The following is a 23,278-nucleotide window of genomic DNA, read 5'->3' on the forward strand; positions in this document are numbered from 1 at the left end:
CCGAGCAAGTTGGATTTCATCAATTAGCCAATCCAACGATTGAAAATGATCCGCAAGAGTCCACTGCCTCCCTTCGTTCATGATTGTGGCTTCGTAGAATGTCTCGAGTTGGTCATGGAGGTGTCCGAGTTCATCCCATTGCCGCGGTGTAAGCCGGTTATCCAGGACGCCCATGTCACCCAGTGGAGGCTCATATTGATCGCAGAAGAGCTGGATGCGTTCTTTGACGTTAAGGGCGCGTCCAATCTATAGAAAATAAGAATTCCAGCGCGTCGACTGGCTTTGAACAAGCTGCATGACACTCGAACATCAGTCTCTGAAGTGGGAATATACGGTGCTGTTGCATTAAAATGCGGCGCGGAATAAGGGCCTTACCTCTAATCCATCGAATGCAGCCAGTTCACCGCCTAGTTCTATTGATCTGAAGAATTGGCGGCGTTGAGGACTCGCTCTAATATACCGTACGATATTGTGGAGCCTTCCAATTGCACCACGTCGCTTCCACAGCTCGCCAATCCGTGTTAAGTCTCCTTCTCGATACGCCGATTCCAGATCCTTGCAGGTCTTCTCAGCATCCTTTCCCATAATAAAGGCCTGGGCGCAAAGGTTGACGATATGGCCGAAACACCGGAGGCGTCGTCGTAGGCGATGTTTCTTGCTCATGTTCGGATAAAGCGCTTGGAGGACCAGGTCAATACAGGCATCATTCGAAGTCGCGTTGTCAGCCATGAAATAACCGATTCTGCCGCTGATCCCGTAGTCGCCAAATATGTGTAGGAGGACATCTGCCATGTTTTCTCCCGAATGTTCGCCAACCAGTTCGCGAAGAGCCAGCACCGCCGTTCGTCTCTTACCATTTCTGCTGACAAAGTGCGCGACACATCCCAGAGTGGCCTGGTAGTTCGGCGATGTCCATAAATCGAACGATATCGATATATTGCTGTGTGCCGTTTGCATTTCTTGACGCAGCCTCTCCTTGCGCGCCTCAAATGCCTCTATGATCCATTTGCGAATCACAAGGCTCGCTTTTGGAAGGAGCGTTGTTAGGCCTGGAAATACATAGAAGAGGAGGTCGCGGAAGTAGAGGTTCTCGATTTGGAAGAAGGCGATGTGACAGTAGACGATCCATCGAATAAGAAGCTCCTTGAAGTCGTCAAATCGGCGTTTGAATACAATGGTTGATATACTGTTGAAGTCGACAATTTACGGCTGTGACGGGTCGTTCTTTGCAGGTCTATGCTCACCAGTCTCCCTGTCAATTTGGTGTTTCGATTCGAGGTGGTCTAAGGCAGTGCAGTTGTCCTTGCCGGAAATTGGAAGCCCCTGCTGGCGCTGCTGCTGCTCACATAGATAACAGTACCAGAACTTCTTCGTTGCGTCCTGCTTCAGTTGTATATCTTCACCATACTGCCAGACAACTGATGTCCTCTTCTTAGTGTGCTTTTGGGACTTTGCTACGACACAGTAGCGAACATACTGCTTCCCATTCAGCTTGAATTCGTCAGGTTCGATCAGGATTCCGGCGGGGTCATTTGGACGAGGACTAATATATGCGGGAGAAAGAATAACTCTGTCAGAATCCGGACGCCGAGCGCTGGTAGCGCCGAAATAGCTGGAGATAGTGGCCATGGTGTAGCTGGTGAGTGGACTGTTTAGACACGTCTGCCATAGTAAAAGGACTGTTGTAGACGCGAGCGACGCGGTTTCCTGCATGTTTTTGCTCGACCTATCTGTTGCGCGTTGGGTGTTACAGAAGGTGCGCGTGTCGTGGTGGTGTGCGACGGGAGACTACGTCACAACCACCAAATTAGGCTTAGATCTGGCCATATCGGGTTAGACCATTGGAGCTCCAGGATCCTGTTGCCAATCAATCCAATCCAATCCAAATTTTGGGAAACATGAAATCCAATCCAGCCATTTTCTGTCCACTCCAGTCCAATCCAAATTGCCTCCAATCCAATAAGATCACTGGGCTGCCTCAGCACTATGGTGGGCCATTGTGGTCACTTTCCTTGCCACCTTGATACTGATTTTCACTAAAAGTCGGCCAATAAACTTGTATATATTGATACTCTCCTCCTTTCCCCGAGGACATCCGCTAAGTACCATGCAGTACCCACCTACCGGTAATACCCACCTACCGGTAAGCAAAAAGACTTTTTCCCCATACAAAATTCACATTTTCAACCTCATGGGAAAAACTTAACAAAAACTGTACAAATAAATTTATTTCCAGAATTCGGGTTAGAACTGAATGAATTTTAATATTTTCTCGGTCTTTTTACTTCGCGGCCGCTGCGGGTGCGTACGACGGGTAACTCTTCCGCCTCCGAATTTGAACTTCCATCCTCTTGCATCCCTCCCACCTCAATCACATTCTCAACAGCCCCTGTCTCTTCAATTGCCTGGATTGGCTCGGAAGTAGTTTCACCAGCCACTAGAGCCTCGGCTAATGTCATAAATTTCTTGTTGGGATTGGGTATCGCCTTCCTCTTCTTGCCTCTACTCAACCGGCTGACTTCCTCCTCCAGACTGGTGACTCTTGCGCTCAGCGAGGCTATCTGTGACTCCTGGGCTTCAAACCCTTTCGATATCACAGAATACCGTCTTCTGGTAGAAGGGCTCTTGTTTTTTCCCAGATCTCTGATATGACGGCTGGTCTTTGGCGTATTATCAGAGTCGCGTTGTCTGTCACTGAGGCCCTCTGATGCAGGCGTAGTTTCCTTCTTGTCTGGCTGAATCTCTGGATGTATGAGCGCTTTCCGTCGTGAAATTGGCCAATTCCCAGTCACTCTCCAGCCTGAGAGTATGTTTTTCTTAGTCATACCCGCTTCCCTGGCTTTGGCATAGGCCTTAATGAAGTTGACCTTATCCACCGGCGCAGAATCTGTCAGGCTTGCCAATTTTTGGAGTTCTTTGCGATATGCAGCTTTGGAGGCATTAAAAACGCCATTATCTAGCGGTTGTAGGCCATGAGAGCAATGAGCCGGCAGGTAACAGCAATATACGTTGTTCAAGAAGCAGGTAGCCATCCACTCATCCTGAGTTTTAGGTCAGCGGCATTTATGATTCAGACCAGGTAGATACTCGCAGATACATGACTTCCATGGCCATCTAATATAATAAGTCTGGCATCAGAATCATCTGCCGGCTGGGTTTGAGGTAGATAGACCTCTTTGAGCCACTCAACTGCGATGTGGTTGTCTGTCCAGCCATTTTCAGAAGTGATATAATACCAGTCGGCTATCTTCTTGAACTCGTTGATAAACCACTGCTGCTGAAGTTCCTTGCCTTTGAAAATAATCCCTGGTTTCAGAAGACGGCCATCTGCAGTGACGGCTTCGATAAAGCTAGTCCAAGCGCGGGACTGAGAGCCTTTAAGGAAGGCCTTCCTCTTGGGATTGCTACTGCCAATAACCAAGGAATCCAAGCCTGTATTGGGAACGTATTAGTGAGTTTTATGATAAAAACAATAAATACTCACCAAATCCAGCCATGATACCGCCCTCATCAACATTAACTGTGTTCTCAGGCTTGATCCAGCCATACTCGCTTTCCCGGATATCAAAGTACCAATTGACGGCCATTGGAGTAAAAGAATTGAATCTCGAGGCCTCCTGACGTTTCCCTATCTTCGTCTTTATGGTCGAATGTCGTTTCATGAACCTGGCTACCCAGTGTACACCGATAGGCCTTTCCCAGCCTTGTTGTCTCAAGAGGGCCGCGACGGTGGCGCGAACATGACTGTGGGAAGGAGCATAGCCCAAGGCCTCTTGTCGAAGTATCCAGGTAACTAATCTGGACTCCTGAGACTTGGATAACAGCTGGGCAGGCTGGGTGACCTCAGACTTTGACGGCAGGCCTCTTAATCGGTCTGAGAGAGTCGTCTGGGGGATGTCATGCTTCTGGGCGGCTTGGTTCTGGGAGAGGCCGTTATCTGTGACATCCAGTAAGGCTTCAACAACGCCATTCTCTGTATAAGACATTCGGGGCATTTTCGAGGTGATTACGGAAGGTTAGTACAGATAAAAATTCGATGAAACTTGGCGGAAGCCGATTCTTGAACGAGGCGTTTTTAGAAATTATACATTAGGCCCGTGCGGCCAAACCGCTTCTGTAACGTAAAAAGTAATATCATAATATGAAACAGCATAAAACTCTTAATAAGACACAGCTTGTTTCATGTAAATAACTTCAATTTTGGCCAAGCACTGTGCAAGTGAAGTTGGGCATTTTGTATGAGGAAATTTTATTTTGCTTACCGGTAAGTGGGTATTACCGGTAGGTGGGTACTGCATGGTAGTAATTAGTAGTGGCAGTACTATGTAACACTTAGCAGTAGTAATAGAGAACTAGGAGTCCAAATGGCAGTCATACCAAAGCGCTCGGCTCTCTAACACATCTGCGGGGACGGTCCGCCGCCGTCTAGTAACTGGTCTTAGAGTTTACCTGTGCTCACGCTACAGATTTGGACAAGGGGAGACAAATGAGAGATCAACCATTTGGTTTGGTAGTTTCTGTCTTCGCATGCAGAGTACCTGCGGAGCACGTCTTCGCGAGGCTCGGGCCAAGAGGGTCCGACCGTTCTGCTAGTGCGTCAGTTGTGTACATGATACGTGCGAGACGAAAAAGCAGGCTTCTCATCACCCCTGACTCCTCGAGATCTGGTTCTTACCTATTATAACACTGCTTGTTCTTTACTTTTTTCGTTTCTTGCGCCAGGTTCCATGTCCGTCCGCAGCGCCAACTTGCCCTCATTCCTTTCATTGTTCGTGATACCCCGCTGGCCATTCCAGCATGCTCACCTTGCTCCCTGACAACTTTGTGCTGGAGGAAGTGACAACAAATGACTTGATCATTGCGTCTCTTGCCTGGGGCTTCACCCTGGGCATCGGCTGGCTGACGGCATGGTCGGCCATCCAGCAGACCGCCAGCGCCTATCGTCGACGCGGTTTTGCTCTGCTGCGCAACCCATACATCTGGATGATCTGGGGCGAGATTTCCGTTTGTCTTGGGTTTGGCATTATTTGCTTCATGTACATTTTGGGCGTCGTTATGCCTAGGTAAGTGTCTCGAGAATACATCCATCTGTTGTGTCTCTAACATCGCATGCAGCTTCGCCTTCTACTTTTGCATCCGTACGTCTATTAACCCACACATCTTGGTTGTATCCAGGTCTGTTCTTAAACTAACATCGCTTTTCCACTCAAGTTACTTTATGGGCCCTTCAGGTTCAGTTCCTCCTGCAAATTATTGTCAACCGATGTGCAATCCTTTTGCACGACCAGACTTTCGTCTGGCGAGTCAAATATGGCGTCGCAGCTTTCATCACCGCTATCAACATTTCCGTCTACTGTATCTGGATTCCCGCCCGGCTACAAATTTCCGAGTCGTATATACACATCAACGAGATATGGGATCGCTGTGAAAAGATCATCTACCTCCTTGTCGATGCTTGTCTCAACTTTCTCTTCATCCGCATCGTCCGATCGAATCTGGTGGAATTGGGACTAAGCAAATACGACAACCTGGTCAAGTTCAACATGTTCATCATCGTTTTCTCCCTGAGCATGGATGTTCTCATTGTCTCCATGATGAGCTTGAAAAACACGTTTGTGTATGTCCCCGTCAATCCTGCCGCTTGGGAGATTTTAACCGTGGCGTCTGCCGTCTCAGGTACATGCAGTTTCACCCGCTCGCTTACATTGTCAAACTCAACATCGAAATGTCCATGGCCAGCCTCATCGCCAAGATCGCTCGGCAATCAGGACATTCTCACGGATCTGACTACAATACCAATACCGGCACGAGATCTCGAGCAACCCGAGCTGGCGATAATACATTGGCGAATAAAACACAAGATGGAGGAGAACGCCCCAAATCGAAGGCTTGGCCAACGGTCACTACCACTGTGGAAATGCATGTCATGGACGCAAAAGGGGCTCCGGCAACAAAGGCAACACGTGGGTTTAGCCATGCAGACACCGACATGTTACTCGACGAAGCACCCTATTCCGTGCAGATTCAAGGCGCCTATGCCGAATCTTCCCAGGTGTCTAGGCTAGGTGCAGAGGGTTCTGTGAGCAGTCGTGGCTCTGGTCTGGATCCTGTGCCGTAAATTTATAAATATAGAAATAATAAATTATAACATAGAAATAATACAGTTCTCTTGTCGTAACCCAGATCGCTGTAAACTATGCGCTTCGAAATTCAACGCGTGTGTTATCATACTGGAGATAACGCATCCTCGAACAATACCTGCCTAGAAGCTTTATCCGAGAAGCTATTTCACGAGCGAGGAGTAAGTAAAGATGAATTTTCTATGGCTGTGCCAGCCAAGTTTCGTCAGATCATCTTCGATCCTGTCCGCCGCCGTATCCGCTGTTTCGGCTAGGGATGCCTTTTTGACGTCATAAACCCCAAGTTACCAATTGACGTCATAAACCCCAACTGACGGGTAATTTACCGTCATAAACCTCCTTCCTAACTGGGTTTAGTGAGTATCCCAAAAGGGGTTGGAGCAGGGGACGACCATGAGTTGTTGTGACCCCTGAGGAAACTTCGGCTGACGTGAAAAAGCTCTTAGAGCTCGAGGACGACTTCCAGGACTGCATTTTTGTAGCTGCAGGTCTGTTATTCATGTCGAAATGTAAATAGGTTGACTTTCGAGATATATGATACTATCATATTGAAGTAGCAAATCTGGGAGTTTTGGCGAAGAAACGAACACGGGGCTGTTGCAGTGGGTATGGACCAGGCTTTCTAACCATACGCGTATGGTTTAGTTAAACCATATATTGCCCATATATTGCCCATATACCTATACCATACAGCCTAAGGCGTATTATCATATATGATCATACGCGGGATAAAATTGCTCCGAAGTCAAATATAGTAAGGAATTCGGCGGCGGCATGACAGTAGACCAACTCCGAGTCCAGAATACAAGAACCTGCCAACCGTTCATACTACCCGTCGTTACCCTTCCATTGTTCCGACACTGGAACTAGTTAAGTATGGCTTGCTTGTGCAGGAGCTTGATGTCATCTCTACAGCGGCCAATATTGACGAATACGAGTCCTACACCTCCCACTCGCCCATTCAAATCGACTGTTCACCGGTTGCCTGTTGGCTCCGCGATGAGAAGTACGGGTTCTTTCCTCGATTATTCAACATGGCAATAGACATTCTCTCAATGCCTACCATGTCTGCTGGACCAGAGCGAACATTATCTCGAGCACGCCGCACAATTTCCTGGGACCAAATGCTCCTTGGAGAATCGACAATTGAAAAGGAGGAGTGCTTAAAGAGCTGGATTCGCAGCAGTATACGGCGGGACTACAGGTAGAGGAGGTTGAACAATACGAGATGGCATAAAGGGGGCCAACAGCGGCGCCCGTTCGTGAAGATATGGGCCAATGACGTCATTTGCTGTATGGGCAATATATGGTTTAGTTCACCATACGAAAATAAATCATACACCATAAACCATATAGGTCCGTATGGCGTATGGCGTATGGTTAGAAAGCCTGTTGCTGGGAACACCAAGAACTGCCTCGGCTGTCGTAGTCAGTGCAATTCTCATGTCAGCTCTGTCTCCCCACTCCGTAAGGCCATAAGAGCATTCAACACTAACTGAATGAAGAATTCCAGATCCAGAAGCGCGATCCAAACATTGAGGAATCTCGCCGTCCGTTCTTCCTCAGCTGAGAGACCTGCCCGGAAGCGAACTGACGGAGAAGCTGGCTTACCCCCTGCTAAGGACAGGTCTGGAACCCAGCCCACGTCGCCAGAGAAGCTACAACAACTTCATGCAGCTAGGAGGTTATTCAGAGTGTCAATCAGCCAGCCTCATGTAGTGCTACGGACGCCAATTCCACCAACCCAACAAAGGTCGCAGCTCTTCCGAAAACTGGCTCCCTCACCTCCCGCGCAGCCACGACCCATCCAACCGCCTCACATTCTGATCCATCTACTGTCCGAAGCAGCACAACTAGTGTAGATTACTCTTACTTGGCTGCTAGGTTCCACAGGGCCGGGAAGGACTCGCAAGATGAACCTTCCAAGGCCGGGGCGTGGTAGTGCTGGTACTTATTTTGTTCTATTTGTTTGGTGCTCTCCGAATGAATCCCCCTTGCTCTCAGTCTTTTTTCCCCTGCCTTAATTTAAATCAACCTCTGCTCCATCTTCATCCATCAAAATAAGTAGGCTGCTTTCCCGTTGGAGTGGGACTCGATCGTTCTATGCGGCAAAGAGCTTGATGTAGAACCGAACTTAGACAGCGTCTGTAATAATATATGGGAGGGCATTATGCATCTCATCTTAGGAGGATTGAGTCTCAAAATAGTATTATCCGTAGGAACCGGGTGGCCATATCCAAGTTGGTATCGGCCATAGAAAAGGACTGCCGTGAGAACGAGGTCAACCGGGCTTTTGCCCAGCACTTTCCCCACGCCGATCGTCAGGCCCATGATCTCTCCCAACGATGGCCGACCCCTAGATTCCCTGTTCCCCCGCCGAGTCAGAGTGATCGGCTCCAAACCCCGCCGGATGCGACATTCGAGTCAAACTTCCAGCCAATCACTATGGACAAGGCCTGGTCCTAGACGGCGCCACTCGCTCCCGAAGACATCGCCATCCAAGCTAGGCGCAGTGTATTGTCACAATATAAGGCTCATAGAATGGTCATATCCTCTCAGGAGTAGCCTCATTCGAACGAGCGGCTTCAATAGATACAAATGCTTTCTTCTTGACTTCTGGATTGCGTTGGATGAAGCGATGGACCCAGTGACGCCCGATGGTGTTGTCGTCACCGCCCGGGTCGATAATCTCGTGTGCTACGTCGCGTATCTCTGCCAGCGACAGCGCGCGTCCGAGGGATTCTTCTTCCATTATGTAGTCGGCTGAGAGCTTCTCTTGAAGTGGTGATAATTTCTGGGCTCCAACTTGAGCGGATAGTGCATTTTCCGCACCCTCTCTTCGACCACGGATTGTTGCGCGCTTGTTGTAGGTACTGGGTTGCGAGAGCGCGAATTCGGACACCGTCTTGAACCTTTTTGAGGAGATGATGTGATAATTATACTAAAATTTCTATATATCTAGAGGGAAGTTGCAGTATATAGAGCCCGGTAGGATCCCCTCGATAGAAGCCTTCCTCAGTAGCTCCATTTGTTAGATTGGATTATGTACATAGTGTCAAATACGTCAGAACTACATGTCATATCTATCAACAGTCCAGACTTGCGTATTGTGATATCACGCGCTAAAGTGATATTCATATTCAGATTCACATAATCGCACAGTGTGCTAGAATATCAACCTAGCACTTTAGCACAATTAATATCACTATAGCACTTTAGCACGATTGATATCACTATAATACTTTAGCACCTATAAGTTTGGCCTTCTCTGGATGAGCGTTGTGGAAAATGCCGTCGAAGCTAGATAATTCAAAAGGCAGATCATCGGGCGATACTCTAGCCTGTGGTCGAGTAAGGGAATCAGTGATAGTTTTTGAAGATGAGGTCATAAATAAATATTAAAAGTCGAGGCAGCCGACAGCGGAATTCGAAGATGTCGAGCAGGACGAAGGTTTGGTGCCAGCAACAAGTGCATTTGGTGTGGTGGATGCTAGCAACAGGCTTTCTAACCATACGCCATACGCCATACGGACCTATATGGTTTATGGTGTATGATTTATTTTCGTATGGTGAACTAAACCATATATTGCCCATACAGCAAATGACGTCATTGGCCCATATCTTCACGAACGGGCGCCGCTGTTGGCCCCCTTTATGCCATCTCGTATTGTTCAACCTCCTCTACCTGTAGTCCCGCCGTATACTGCTGCGAATCCAGCTCTTTAAGCACTCCTCCTTTTCAATTGTCGATTCTCCAAGGAGCATTTGGTCCCAGGAAATTGTGCGGCGTGCTCGAGATAATGTTCGCTCTGGTCCAGCAGACATGGTAGGCATTGAGAGAATGTCTATTGCCATGTTGAATAATCGAGGAAAGAACCCGTACTTCTCATCGCGGAGCCAACAGGCAACCGGTGAACAGTCGATTTGAATGGGCGAGTGGGAGGTGTAGGACTCGTATTCGTCAATATTGGCCGCTGTAGAGATGACATCAAGCTCCTGCACAAGCAAGCCATACTTAACTAGTTCCAGTGTCGGAACAATGGAAGGGTAACGACGGGTAGTATGAACGGTTGGCAGGTTCTTGTATTCTGGACTCGGAGTTGGTCTACTGTCATGCCGCCGCCGAATTCCTTACTATATTTGACTTCGGAGCAATTTTATCCCGCGTATGATCATATATGATAATACGCCTTAGGCTGTATGGTATAGGTATATGGGCAATATATGGGCAATATATGGTTTAACTAAACCATACGCGTATGGTTAGAAAGCCTGGCTAGCAACTTACATACCAAAGGTTGCACCATGACCTGCTGCCCATGCCGAGGTCTACAGCCTACATTTAGGGTTGTAGCATAAACTATAGAGCTGCAGCTTAAGCTATAGAAGTCAGATGTGGTTGACATCCTCTCGCCTCTCACAGAAAGGGCGTGTGCGTGAGTAGCAAGAAAGATTGAATCTAACAACTGTCACGGGCCAGGGCCCATATCCTTGCGGCTATGCCGCAAGACGTACTAAGCTCGTGCGCGCCAGGGATGAGAAATCGTTCCACAGCTCAGGGGCACTTGGAACTTCTTTCTTTTTCATCTTTGATGTAAATAGCATCCTGGACTAGATAGCTGGAATCCAGCTACTAGAATCCAGCTACTAGAGGCCGTTCACAACAACTTGTATTTAGATTATGGGGAATTCTGCGAATCTAAATACACTATGAAATCCTATACTGTGTTAAAGATGTGACGAGAACAAGGGGTGTTGAAAAAGTTCATTGAAGTAGGTCCAACCAAAGTACTGTAAATAAGATTATCTAACCTTATCAGATAAGGGAGTGTCACAACTATCATCAGACTCTAGGATCATGTTTGCTTTTTTGTGCCCTCACAACAGGCCACAGGCTCGAGCCCCTGAAGGCTCGGATCCCTGACTTAGGTCACGAGACCGTCTTTTCCTTTATGTATATAAGGGCTGATTTGGGCCCTTCAAATAGCTAGAAATCAAGAGCTTCTATTCACATCACAATGCACCCTTCCTATCCGATGCAACAGGGAGCTACATAGCCGATAGCATTTTAGCTATCGTGATATCTGTAACGGGCCAGGCCCTGCTGGACAAGGCAGTGCCTTGTCCTCTTGCTGGTCTGAGCACTGTTGCTCTAGTGACGACTTGGTCTATTTGTTGAAGGACTTTCGGTCCTTTTATCTTTCTTTCTTTCTTCCTTCCTCAGTTCGTATGTAAAACGCATGAGGACTATATAGCTGTAATTTACACTATTAGAACCCTTCACAATATCACATTTAGCTGAAAAAAAGTGTGATATATATTCACGGTGATATATATCACTTTAGCACTTTAGCACAGTGTGATATCTCTTTAGCATATCACAATACGCATGTCTGTATCAACTGATGAGACTATGGGCCGGTGTTAACTGCTGAGACTGCGGCCCGGTCTCAAAGGCCCGGACCCCTCAGATCCGGTTTTAAGAAAACCTTATTGTTGCTTCTATGATGATAAGGGCATCTCTGTATATAAAGGCCCTTGCGAGCCCTCTGTCAGACGGGGAGAGAGAAGAATAGAACACAGTTCACTCTCATATCTAATACATAGCATCGCCCGGGTAGTCGCATGGTCAGAGCCGAGGCTCTGCTAGGCATAGCCTAAATAGAAAGGCGTCAGGGAAGCCTATTACCCCTAAGAAACACAGCAATAGCCTAGTTGAGAACTCATACAATACACACACATCAACAGCTAAATTAAGTCATCCAGGTGCTACGCAAGCTCTCCGACACAATTAACCCAATCTCTTTTGACCACATCTTCTATTGCACCCGTAGGTCCCCTCTTTTAAGAAGGTTAATAAATAATTTTAAAAGATATTATTACTCAGCATAGGCGGAAATCGACCCATATACTTAATATAATACGATAGCGGGATCCTTTAACTACTTCTTTATACATATAACCAATGTGGTTCTTTTTAGCTTAGTTACTTCTTACAGGGGTCTTACCCCTATTCCAAATGTAATTAACAATAACATTAAGCCGCAGAACAGGGCGGCTGACAGGCATCTATAATATGCGGCAAGTGAAGTGCCCTTGTATCTTAGTTCCCCCCCGTGGCAGAAGATCCTCTGGTTATTGCAGTTACCCGGATAACTCTGGTACTTTCGACCGGCATATTCCATGCTGAAAGTCACCGCCGCAGCTACCTGCCTGCTACGTTGTTCCAGCTCTTGTAGCAACTATCCAAAAAATACCACTTCCGTAAGGCCGTATCCTTGGGAACGGACCCCAAAGAGGTTAAAGTCAAACTCGGAGAAGCCCTCATATGCAGGTGTAGCATTGCTACTAGTGTTGTATGTTTCCTGATCATCTCTCAGACTGGTCACACTGATTCGACCCTGTCCAGGAAATTCCAAGTCCCATTTGGTCGCATAGGTATTCACGGTAGCCTTGGAATGATACTGGCTTTCTGTGGACTCGCTGAATTCAAAGGGAAGTACTCGGTGGCTGCCATCCTCAAATCTGAAGGTCGCGATTCTGATATTCTTCTGGTTGGTGTTATCATCGATAGCCCAAATACTGGCTTTAATATCGGTGCCTGGCACGTGTAGCTGGAACCAGGTGTAGTTTCCTAGGAAAGCAGATCCTCCCCATTGACGATCATACCAAGTGAACGAGCGTTCAGGATCAACAGTCAGTTCCTTGCCACGGGCAACAAAGGTCCCCTCAGTTCTTCCCGCGGGGAAACTCCATTCCCCACAAGTTTTGTTGCCGAATGTGAATTCTCCGAGTCCGCCATTGAAGAGCACCGGAGAGGCTGTTAGGATCAGGCTGTACTCAATTTCGAAAGTGCTGTAGCTGTGAATTCGGGTGACATTATCGGCAGATAACGCTCGAATTCCAAGAGTTCCTATTGAAGCGTCTATATGTCCATTGTAGCTTGAGACAGTCGCATCTTCGTTCGTGTAGAGCAGAGTCTTGTAATAGCTTGGGTCTGTAACATCCAAGATGGATGCGCGGGCCTGAGCAATACCTCCCATCCACATGGTGTGACCGAGAACCACGTATTGGTGGTCGTCCGACGCGGTCAGAAATGAACAAGTCCAGTAAGAGGTTGTTCCGTCATTGGTGATCAGTTGGGAATCAGAAATATTATAAAGCCATGGCAATTTCTCCTGTTAGGTGTTAGGGTGGGATCGGTTTCCCTCGGGAAAGTCTTCAGCATACATTGACTGGCTCAGTGGTATTTTCAGGAGCAAAATGGTACGCATGAGAATACTTTTTGGCGTAGGCGATACCCGCTAGGGAGAAAAGCAGGGAAAGGTACTTCATGATCAAAAGAGTATGCAAAAGTATGTATTCAAGGGCTTCCTGGGATGTTTTCTCCATCTTGATGAAGACCTGTGGCAGGTATTTATATCCCTTAGCGGCTCTACTACATACATATTATCCACGCGTTCTGTTGACAGACGGAATTTCGATAGCCCTGTTTCCTCTAGTTTAAAGATCGATGTGTAAGCGGACGTATGGCTAATTTCAAACCCGATCGGGTAACCGCTCTACCGCTGGTTGAAGTTCTCGCCGATGCGTAAGCGGGTTCACGGATCTTTGCGAAGACCGACTGTAAAGCGGTTGCACGGGTCATGGCGCGACTGATACATGGGCAACTTAAGAGTGAAATTGTGGGGCTTTGGGTGATTGTAGGAGGACTAGCTGAATGGACAAGAGCTGCGCGCTCTAACTCTCAGTGACGACCGTGAGGTGCTCGGCGTTCCAGAGCTCAGGGATTGTGTCCCTTTCGTAGATTCTCAGTCAGAATATAAGAAATGCTGGATGCAGTGACTTTTGCATCAAGTTGTTAAAGCTAAATATGGCTTACACAAGGTCGGCAAATAGCGAGGACAATACAACCCCAGACTTCGCTGCTCTGCACTCTAGCTCTTGTGTCTTCTCCCAATACTTACCGTTGCTGTCTCGGTCTCGAGAAATCAACGCTCTTGTCAAAATGCTCTGCGACCCTGGTTATGGCGTCCAACCGGAGTCAATGAAAGCATCGTCAAGGTCCGAGCGCAATATGCTGGCATGTCACTCACACACGAAATTACCGGTACTAAGGGGGCCTCAAAAGCGGCGCCCCCGTGTGACTCGTTTTTTTGATTGGGAAAATCAAGATACATTACTCGCTTAGTAGATTGTATGGGAGAATAGGTCACTCGTTTATAATGATTTATGTCAGTACCCCGCGTAGAGGCCCTGTAATATTTATCTACACAGGCTGATGGATCCAATACGCCTTGGTCAATCAAGAGATAAGTAATTGATCAAATGATCTGATTTCAATTGATGATTGTATTGATGATCTTCTCTCTCCGACCCCCTCTTTTCTGAGAGGGGCTTTTTCTATCAACCTCGCCACCTATGATGTCAATCTCGCCACCTATGACTAAGATCAGGATATTGACATATCAGAGGATTGCGTCAGACGAGGGTCAATCCAACACAGGCCTATTGACCTAATAGAATTACCGGTACATTGGGGCGCATACTAATTAACGTGTAGGCTCATGTACCCTGGATTATTTTCCGAATCACACACTTTTCCTACTAGGGGGGTCTCGTCATTTCTTTTCAGCTCAACCCCCCATGAGGGACGAACGGGGGGTACGTTGACTAGCCAAAAGTTCGGCGACTCACCGAGCTAAGAAAGATACCTAGAAAATAGGTGTAGGCCCTAGTAAAGTTATGTACCAATGTTTAATCAAATAACTCCTTTACGTACAAGGCGTATGCACAGCCCCGCGCTGTGACACATCTGCAACACCAACCCCACATCACTACATCCTCAAATTGGTAGCATCCACCAAAACACTACAACTTCAAACCACTACAACATTATGAGTTCTTCGTCAATTCGTAATCAGAATAGCTCGTCTTGCAGCCCGGAGCCAGATTTATCTGCAGTGCAAAAATGGATCAACCCTCGCACCGGAAAGCCCGATTTCTCGCGATATAATAACGGTAACCTCGAGCTGCGTACTGTTGCTGCGGCAGAGCTCTTCCACGAGGGTTTTTATCGCTCCGTTGCTGCGGCATCGCGAGACCTGAGAGTCCCGTATGATAGACTCCTGAGCCGTACCAAAGGAGCAAAGCCTGCCACTCAAAATGGCGGTAATAACACTCTCTTGACCGACATGCAGGAGCAGGCAATACTGTGTTAGGCACATCGCCGGGTCACACAGGGCCACCACATTCAACTTCGAACTCTTCAACACAATGCAAATGCTATTCTAAGAGCCTCGGGCCATTCTCGCAAGGCTTCACATATCTGGGCTAAGCGCTTCATGAAGCGCTGGAAAAGCACGTTTTATGTGAAGAAGTCAATGACCCAAGATGTAAGGCGTAAGGCAATGCAAGACCGCGCCCACATCGAGGCTTTTTTCTGCGCCTTTGAGGACTTTGTGCGTGAGAATAGCATCAAGGTTGAGAATATATGGAACTTCGATGAGACAGGTTTTATGATCGGATATCTCCAGAAAGGCACTTTCGTGTGGACTTTTCGAGAAGTTGAACAGCCCATTCTAACTGATGCACACACTACTATCTCTGTGACCGCGGTTGAGTCAATTTCGGCTGCTGGTGACTCTATTCCCCCGTTTATCATCATGCCCGGTGTCAACATTCCCGTCAAATGGGTCCAAAATCGGCTTAGTGACGATACTATAATTACCACTAGCAGCAAGGGGTATATCAATGACATCCTAGCCCTCGAGTGGGCTAAGCACTTTGAGCGACTTACACGGCCTTCTAACCCGGAAGAGAAGCGGCTGCTTCTTATGGATGGGTGTGAGAGCCACTTTACGCATGAAATCTTCTATTTTTGCAGTCAACACAACATCGAGCTGTTCCCTATGCCTCCACATCTTACACATTATCTTCAGCCTCTAGATGTTGGTGTTTTCAACGCATATAAGAAGTGGCATCAGCATATCCTTTACAGAGAAATTGCTGACGGCGCCAATGACTTCAATAAGACCGACTTCCTGTACCACCTCCAAGAGATACGAGAACGCACCTTCCGGAAGAATACGATTATCTCTGCTTGGGGGAAATGCGGCCTGTTTCCTCATAACCCAGCTAAGGTCCTAGATAACCTCGCTGATCCGCTGTCATCGTTAACTGCAGATATCTCTGCTGAGAGTCTCCCAGGTCATGTGGAAGTTGGCTCTTCATCAGTAATCATAACACCACACCAGCATAGCCGTGATAGCTTCACAACACCTGTGACGCCTCAGAGGGTGCTGTTGACAGCGTATGACTGGGGAGAGGCAGCTACACCACCACTACTAATGAAGGTTATTGAGAAATATCAGGACTATGTGATGCTTCGTATGCACACATCAATTACATCAGGGGTGCCGTTGACCCCGTCAGTCATGCGTGTATTTGAATATGCAGTCAGTGCTAGTAACACACTGGCGCTGAATGGTATTACCGCAACTCAGGAGCTGCACCGTCTCAAAGATAAGGCTATGAGACGGTCAGCCCTCCAAACACAGACGTCAGTCATAGCAAAATACGGCCCAATCACTGTCGGTGATGCGAGGCTTCGAGTCTCGAAGGATGAATACAATCGACAAGCTGCACAGGCTGATGAGAAGAAGCGAATTTTACGAAGAGATAGCCAAGATGAAGGTCTCTTCTTACGCCGTTGGATGCGTGATGTCAGGTCACATGTGAGGCCTAGCATCACAGCTGTAAGGCTCGAAGTCATATATACTAACCCTAGAAGAGCCTGGAAGCCGCTATACCAGTTGCAGCTAAAACGCAGCAACTGGTGGTCCAAAACAGACCGGCGTTCTCACCTTGCTTCGAGTCAGTGGCTTGCGCAGAAATATGCTCTTCACCGCCAGCTTCAACAGCTAGGAATAGGTGACAATAGATGGCAAGGAACAGGATCTTGGCCGAGAGACTACGACTCCGAAGTGGTTCAAGAAGCGGTCAACTTTGCTATTTTCAACGCACAGGAACGGGCTCTTGGAAAGAAACAGTTGACTTTTGAGGTTGATGGAATTGAGGTTATCGCGGAAGATGTGATTGATAATAGTCAGGGCGAATTCCTGGTCCCAAAAGACGAAGAAGATGACTAGAAATGATAAAAATGGCACTTTGGTCAGTCACTTACACCAGACTGACTTTTCGTTTGGAACATACTGATGCAACTGACCCCATGTAATCGCTATAATGAAGGTACCTCATCTACACCAAGAATTTAGTGAGAATTGATGTACCTAAATTTGGCTAGTCGCCGAACTTTTGGCTAGTCAACGTACCCCCCGTGAGGGACGAACGGGGGGTTGAGCTGAAAAGAAATGACGAGACCCCCCTAGTACTCAAGAGCCCCCCCGTGTAGGAGGAACGAGTCACACGGGGGCGCCGCTTTTAAGGCCCCCCTAGTACTTCCCATCAAGGATGCAACCCACTCAACCAGAGACCTCCGTGGAGTAGATTTAGAGTTCAAAAGGGGACGTGCACGCTTGCACGGCTCACGAAGTAATCCTAAATCCGTTGGGGTGCGTGGCGTTGAATGGATTGCACCCTTGCTTCCCATCATATCGGTACTGTCATTGCGAGGCTTTGTGTCGGCTTCGCTTGGTAAGTTGTCCTGGCGTGAAAATTAAAGTTGCAAGTCTAGTCAGTGCATCTTGGGACAAAGGGCGGATGAGCCGGAACGAGTGGGATGGATGACGCGTTGGGGTGCTAAGTTGTGACCCATCATACAGGGTGTCTTGTGAGGTAACTCCTCGGAGTTCTAAGGTACCGAGTCTGCCACAGGTTCAGGTTCAGGTTCAATTCCTACTCGGTTTTAGCCGCCATTCCACAGCAGCCATGACAGCCGAAGCGCCCCGAATATTTGTCCGTGGCGCCCCACTTCGCCAACACCATCTGGCGTTTGGCCAGCTGCCCCAAACTTCCCGCTTTTTACTCCCAAACCTCTTCTCTGCATTGGCCAGCCGGCCTCTATAGATAGCGGTTCGAAATGCTAATATACACATCGTTTTGGCCTCCAATTAGGCGAACTATATGCCTCGTGTATGGGTCCTCCTACCTACAGTCTCCCCCCAGTGCTCGGCTTGGTCTGATTACCATGCGATACCCCTCCACCGATAAGACCCCTCTACCGATAAGCAAAAAAAAAGTTTCCCCATACAAAATGCCCAATTTCACTTGTACGGTGCTTGGCCAAAATTGAAGTTATTTACATGAAACAAGCTGTGTCTTATTGAGAGTTTTATGCTGTTTCGTATTATGCTATTCCTTTTTATATTATATCAGCGGTTTGGTTGCATAGCACTAATGTAAAATTTCTATTAATGCTTCCTCCACGAATAGTCCTCCCCAAAGCTTATAGGAGATTTATCTATACCAGCCTTCTATAATTGCCTTAAAAATGCCTCGAGCCTCTTATACAGAGGATGACATTATTGAAGCAATATTGGATGTTACAGATAACGGCCTCTTCCAGAACTAAGCCGCCCAGAAGTATGGCATCCCTCAGCCGACTCTTTGGGGCCGATTAAGAGGCGTACCGTCAAAGTCTGAGGTCACCCATCCTTCCCAGCTGTTATCCAAGTCTCAGGAGTCCAGATTAGTCACATGGATACTTCGACAAGAGGCTTTGGGCTATGCTCCTTCTCACAGTCAAGTTCGCGCCACCGTCGCTGCCCTCTTGAGATAATAAGGCCGGGAAAGGGTAATCGGTGCACACTGGATAGCCAGGTTTATGAAACGACATTCGACCATAAAGACGAAGATAGGGAAACGTCAGGAGGCCTCGAGATTCAATTCTTTTACTCCAATGGCCGTCAATTGGTACTTTGATATCCGGGAGAGAGAGTATGGTTGGATTAAGGCTGAGAATACAGTTAATGTTGACGAGGGCGGTATTATGGCTGGATTTGGTGAGTATTTATCGTTTTTGCCACAAAACTCACTAATCTATTGCGAATCTAGGCTTGGATTCCTTGGTTATCGGCAGTAGTGATTCTAAGAGGAAGGCTTTTCTTAAAGGCTCTCAGTCCCGCGTTTGGACTAGCTTTATCGAAGCCGTGACTGCAGATGGCCGTCTTCTGAAACCTGGGATTATTTTCAAAGGCAAAGAGCTTCAGCAGCAATAGTTTATTAATGAGTTTAAGAAGATAGCCGACTGGTATTTTATTACTTCTGAGAACGGCTGGACAGACAACCATATCGCAGTTGAGTGGCTTAGAGAGGTCTATCTGCCTCAAACCCGGCTAGAAGATGAGTCCGATGCCAGACTTATTATATTAGATGGCCATGGAAGCTATGTATCTGCAAGTACCTAACTGGTCTGGGTTATAAATGTCGCTGACTCAAAATCCAGGATGAGTGGATGGCTACGTGCTTTTTGAATAACGTATATTGTTGTTACCTGCCGGCACATTGCTCTCATGGTCTCCAGCCGCTGGACAATGGCGTTTTTAATGCCTCCAAAGCTGCATATTGCAAAGAACTCTAAAAACTGGCAAGCCTGACTGATTCTGCGCCGGTGGATAAGGCCAACTTCATCAAGGCTTATGCCAAAGCCAGGGAAGTGGGTATGACCCAGAAAAATATCCTCTCAGGCTGGAGAGTGACTGGAAATTGGCCAATTTCACGACGGAAAGCCCTTATATATCCAGAGATTCAGCCAGACAAGAAGGAAACTACGCCTGAATTAGAGGGTCTCAGGGACGGGCAACTCGACTCTGATAATACGCTAAAAACCAGCCGTTATATTAGAGATCTGGGGAAAAATAAGAGCCCTTCAACTAGAAGACGGTATTCTGTGATATCGAAAGGGTTTGAAGCCTAAGAATCAAAGATTGCCTCCCTAAGCTTAAGAATCGCCAGTCTGGAGGAGGAAGTCGGCCGGTTGAGTAGAGGCAAGAGGAGAAAAGCCATACCCAATCCCAACAAGAAGTTTATGATATTAGCCGAGGCTCTAGTGGCTGGTGAGACTATTCCCGAGCCAATCCAAGCAAATGAGGAGACGGGGGCTGTTGAGGATGTGATCGAGGTGGGAGGGATGCAGGAGGATGAAAGTTCAAACTCGGAGGCGGAAGAGTTACTTATTGTACGCACTCGCTCAGGCCGCGAGGTTAAAAGGCCAAGAAAATATTAAAATATATTGAATTCTAACCTGAATACTGGAAATGAGTTTATTTTTACTAATTTTGTTAAGTTTTTCTCATGAGGTTGAAAAAATGCATTTTGTATGGGGAAACTTTTTTTTTGCTTATCGGTAGAGGGGTCTTATTGGTGGAGGGGTATCGCATGGTATGGACTGATCCTGAACTGCCCAAGGATCTGGGTTTGCTCCATGAACTTGACGACCTTTGCTGCTACTCTGCGCTCGCTCATTAATGCCCGGAGGCTTCGATGCCCTGGGAATTGGCCCAACTCCTTGTTTCGAAGTGCGGTGTGCTTCCTGCATTGAAGCAGGATGTGGGCTACTGTTTGCCGTCCTTCGCCGCAGTCGCATCTAGGGTCTGTGATCCCTGGCACTCTTCGTTTGAAGAGAAAGTCGTTCATCCCAATCTTCTCCGTCCGGAGCTGGATGTAGATTGCGCTATTCCTCTTGCTGAAGTGCTTGTGTGGCTGTAGTACTTTTGGTGTTGGCTCCGGTGTGTGCCTGAAGGTTGACCGGCCCCTGGTTTCCTGTCGCCATTGCGTTTTCCATCTGTCGTTGACAACTCTGCGCGACCACATTTTCAATGTGGACTTCAATGAATACAGTACCGGGGGTTGCTGCGCCCTTGGCCCTGGTGGTCCTCTCTGTCTCCATCCCGTGGCTACTTTGGCCGCACGGTCGGCCGCTTCGTTACCGTATATCCCCTTGTGGGCTGGGAACCATCGGATCTCGACGGCCAAGCCTTGCGTTCGTAGTTCCTGTATTCGCTGCGTTATGTCTTGGAGAAGGTATGACCCCGATTTGCCCCTGGGCCTCGCCACCGACCTGATTGCTGCTTGGTTGTCTGTGTAGATCAAGATTTTCTTTCTGATATTGCCTTGGCCTCTGTCTCCCTGGGCGATCTGGAGAGCCAGGGAGATCCCTTGGAGTTCGCCGGCGTACACTGTCGATACAGTGTCGTCGCCCATGTAAGCGCTCCTGCTTTGGCTGGTCGTCGTGCACACAGCCGCAGCGCCCACGTGTCCGTTGATGCCACTTCCATCTGTATATATGTGTATGGCGCTTGGCTCATTGCTGATGCCGTACTGGTGTCTCGCTTGTGCCTTCTCGACGCTCTCTTCGATGAACGTTTTTGGGCCTATCCACCATGGTGGGACGACGTGCGGGGTGATTACTTCCATTTTCTCCATCTCGAACCCTTGTTCGTCCTGTATGGCTTTCTGTACTGCTCTGCGTGGGCTTATTTTTGTCTTTCCTCTTCCCAGACCATCTGCGCTGTGCTGGGATTCTTGTCCGCCAAAGCCGATTCTTCCCAGACAGTCAGCGTTGTGCTTTCAGATTTGATGTTCGATGGGCAGAAGATGTGTTTCGATATCCAGGGCGGGGGCTGACGTGGCTTTGTAGGCACCAGAAATCGCCCTGGCTGCCCGTGCCTGCAGACGTTGCAGTTGTACCAGTGTCTTGCTTGTGTATGGCATGTTTCGCGTTCTCCAGTTTGAGTTTGACCACGCAGAGCATGCATATATGATCTGTGGCACCACCACCCCTCGGTAGATCTTCCTCATGTCTTGAAGGGTAAGGCCCCAGGTTGAGCTACCCAGGCTGCTTAGGGCTGAGATTGTTTTCGTCGCCTTCCTCCGTATTTCGTCTACGTGGGGCTTCCACTGCAGCGCAGAGTCCATGATGAGTCCTAGATATTTGCAGGTCGGCTTTGCCGGGATCTCGCCCCATGCCGTTTGCAGTGGGTGTTGAGTGTCTATTCTCGTGCGTGCCCTGGTGAAGTGTATGAGTTGGAATTTGTTGGGTGAGAAGACTGACGCATGGGTTTTCGCCCACTGCTCGGCTGTTTGGAGTGCTCCTTGAAGCTTGTTGCAAGTTTCCGTCGTCGTATCTCCCCATGTGAGGATCGCCACGTCGTCAATGAACCCAGTAGAGGTGGTGTCCTCTGCTAGGTTGCAGCTCTCGATGAGATCTGCGTTGTAAAAAATGTAGAGGATTTGTGAGAGCGGCGAGCCTTGTACTGTCCCGGTCGAGATTCTGTGTCGCTCGGTTTTGAATCCATCGATCGAGATCCTGGTGTGTCGGACTTCAAGAAGACTCGATATCCACCGAACCGTCTTCTCATCAATTTTCCTCTTCCGTAGGTTGTGCAGGAGTCGCTTGTGTGATAAGTTATTGAAGGCGCCAGAGGCGTTAAGTAATAGCAGGCTGGCTATCTGCCCTCGGCCTCTGTTCCACGCTTCATAGATCTTGTCGATGATGTGATGCACGGCGTGCTCGGTGGATCTCATCTTCCTACCTCCCATGTGGGTTGAGGGGAGCAGGTTATGTGTCTCCGCCACGTAGCTCAGGCGGTGTGCTATTATAGCCTCCATGATCTTGCCTACGGTGTTCAACAACCCTATCGGCCGGTAAGACCCAGGAATGGTGTAGTTGTCCTTTCCCTGCTTCCTCAGTACAACTGTTGTCGATTCCCTGAAGTGTTGGGGACAGTAACCGAGATTGAGGCTCTGATTGAAAATCGCCGACAAGTGAGGCTTAATCCATGTCGCTGCTAGTTGCAATGCTTTGTTCGGGATGCCATCAGGGCCGGGGGCCTTGAGCGGCGAGGCTTCTTGTATGGCTCTCTCCACTTCTTGTTCTGTAATGGGCGGCATCGTTATCCGGTCCGGGTAAGTCGCGTCTTCGATGTCGCCAATCTCTGCTTCCGGTGGGGAGGGAAAGAATGTCTTCCTGAAGACCTCTGCCTTTTCCGCTGGGTCTGAGACCATTTGAGAGGTGTCTGGGTGCTCTAGTGTAGGTGTTACCTCTGGTGCCTGAGTGGTTCTGTTTCTAGCCCATTTTGCCATTCTCCAGAGAGCCTCTGGTGACTCTGAAGCTCTCTCAACATTCTCTCGATGCGCTCTTCTCAGTACCTTCTTGATTACCCTGCCTTTGTGATTTC

The 23,278-nt window shown here is 48.1% G+C and overlaps 5 protein-coding genes across 5 annotated transcripts; 2 read left to right on the forward strand and 3 right to left on the reverse strand.

Moving 5' to 3' along the window:
- Positions 1–1,080: 1,080 nt before the first annotated feature.
- Positions 1,081–1,730, reverse strand: BGZ61DRAFT_190605 (uncharacterized protein). Its single transcript, XM_046237796.1, has one exon. The coding sequence runs from the start codon at positions 1,711–1,713 to the stop codon at positions 1,204–1,206; it is 510 nt and encodes a 169-aa protein (XP_046094767.1). The 5' UTR covers positions 1,714–1,730; the 3' UTR covers positions 1,081–1,203.
- Positions 1,731–4,575: 2,845 nt separating this feature from the next.
- BGZ61DRAFT_466808 (uncharacterized protein) lies at positions 4,576–6,149 on the forward strand. Its single transcript, XM_046247708.1, has 4 exons — positions 4,576–5,063; positions 5,116–5,138; positions 5,212–5,617; positions 5,677–6,149. Exons 1-4 carry the CDS (start codon positions 4,798–4,800, stop codon positions 6,116–6,118), a joined length of 1,137 nt encoding a protein of 378 aa, XP_046094768.1. The 5' UTR covers positions 4,576–4,797; the 3' UTR covers positions 6,119–6,149.
- A 6,233-nt stretch (positions 6,150–12,382) lies between these two features.
- Positions 12,383–13,312, reverse strand: BGZ61DRAFT_372533 (kievitone hydratase; the record flags this gene model as incomplete). Its single annotated transcript, XM_046242180.1, has 1 exon — positions 12,383–13,312. A coding segment is annotated over one exon (930 nt), but the record flags the coding sequence as incomplete, so codon positions are not given.
- Positions 13,313–14,974: 1,662 nt separating this feature from the next.
- BGZ61DRAFT_466811 (uncharacterized protein) lies at positions 14,975–15,630 on the forward strand. Its single transcript, XM_046247709.1, has one exon. It carries the CDS (start codon positions 15,038–15,040, stop codon positions 15,359–15,361), a length of 324 nt encoding a protein of 107 aa, XP_046094770.1. The 5' UTR covers positions 14,975–15,037; the 3' UTR covers positions 15,362–15,630.
- A 5,411-nt stretch (positions 15,631–21,041) lies between these two features.
- Positions 21,042–21,305, reverse strand: BGZ61DRAFT_282297 (uncharacterized protein; the record flags this gene model as incomplete). The annotated part of the gene is made up of 1 exon (XM_046238474.1): positions 21,042–21,305. A coding segment is annotated over one exon (264 nt), but the record flags the coding sequence as incomplete, so codon positions are not given.
- Positions 21,306–23,278: the final 1,973 nt, after the last annotated feature.

This window comes from Ilyonectria robusta, assembly GCF_021365365.1.
Source record: "Ilyonectria robusta strain PMI_751 chromosome Unknown BGZ61scaffold_52, whole genome shotgun sequence".
NCBI classification, from domain to species: domain Eukaryota; kingdom Fungi; phylum Ascomycota; class Sordariomycetes; order Hypocreales; family Nectriaceae; genus Ilyonectria; species Ilyonectria robusta.

Bases quoted from the DNA above. Each gene is read 5' to 3' on its own strand.
- BGZ61DRAFT_190605 (XM_046237796.1), bottom strand. From the start codon at position 1,713: ATGCAGGAAACCGCGTCGCTCGCGTCTACAACAGTCCTTTTACTATGG.
- BGZ61DRAFT_466808 (XM_046247708.1), top strand. From the start codon at position 4,798: ATGCTCACCTTGCTCCCTGACAACTTTGTGCTGGAGGAAGTGACAACA. The intron at 5,064-5,115 runs GTAAGTGTCTCG...CATCGCATGCAG, and splicing joins TTGGGCGTCGTTATGCCTAG to CTTCGCCTTCTACTTTTGCA. The intron at 5,618-5,676 runs GTATGTCCCCGT...CTGCCGTCTCAG, and splicing joins AGCTTGAAAAACACGTTTGT to GTACATGCAGTTTCACCCGC.
- BGZ61DRAFT_466811 (XM_046247709.1), top strand. From the start codon at position 15,038: ATGAGTTCTTCGTCAATTCGTAATCAGAATAGCTCGTCTTGCAGCCCG.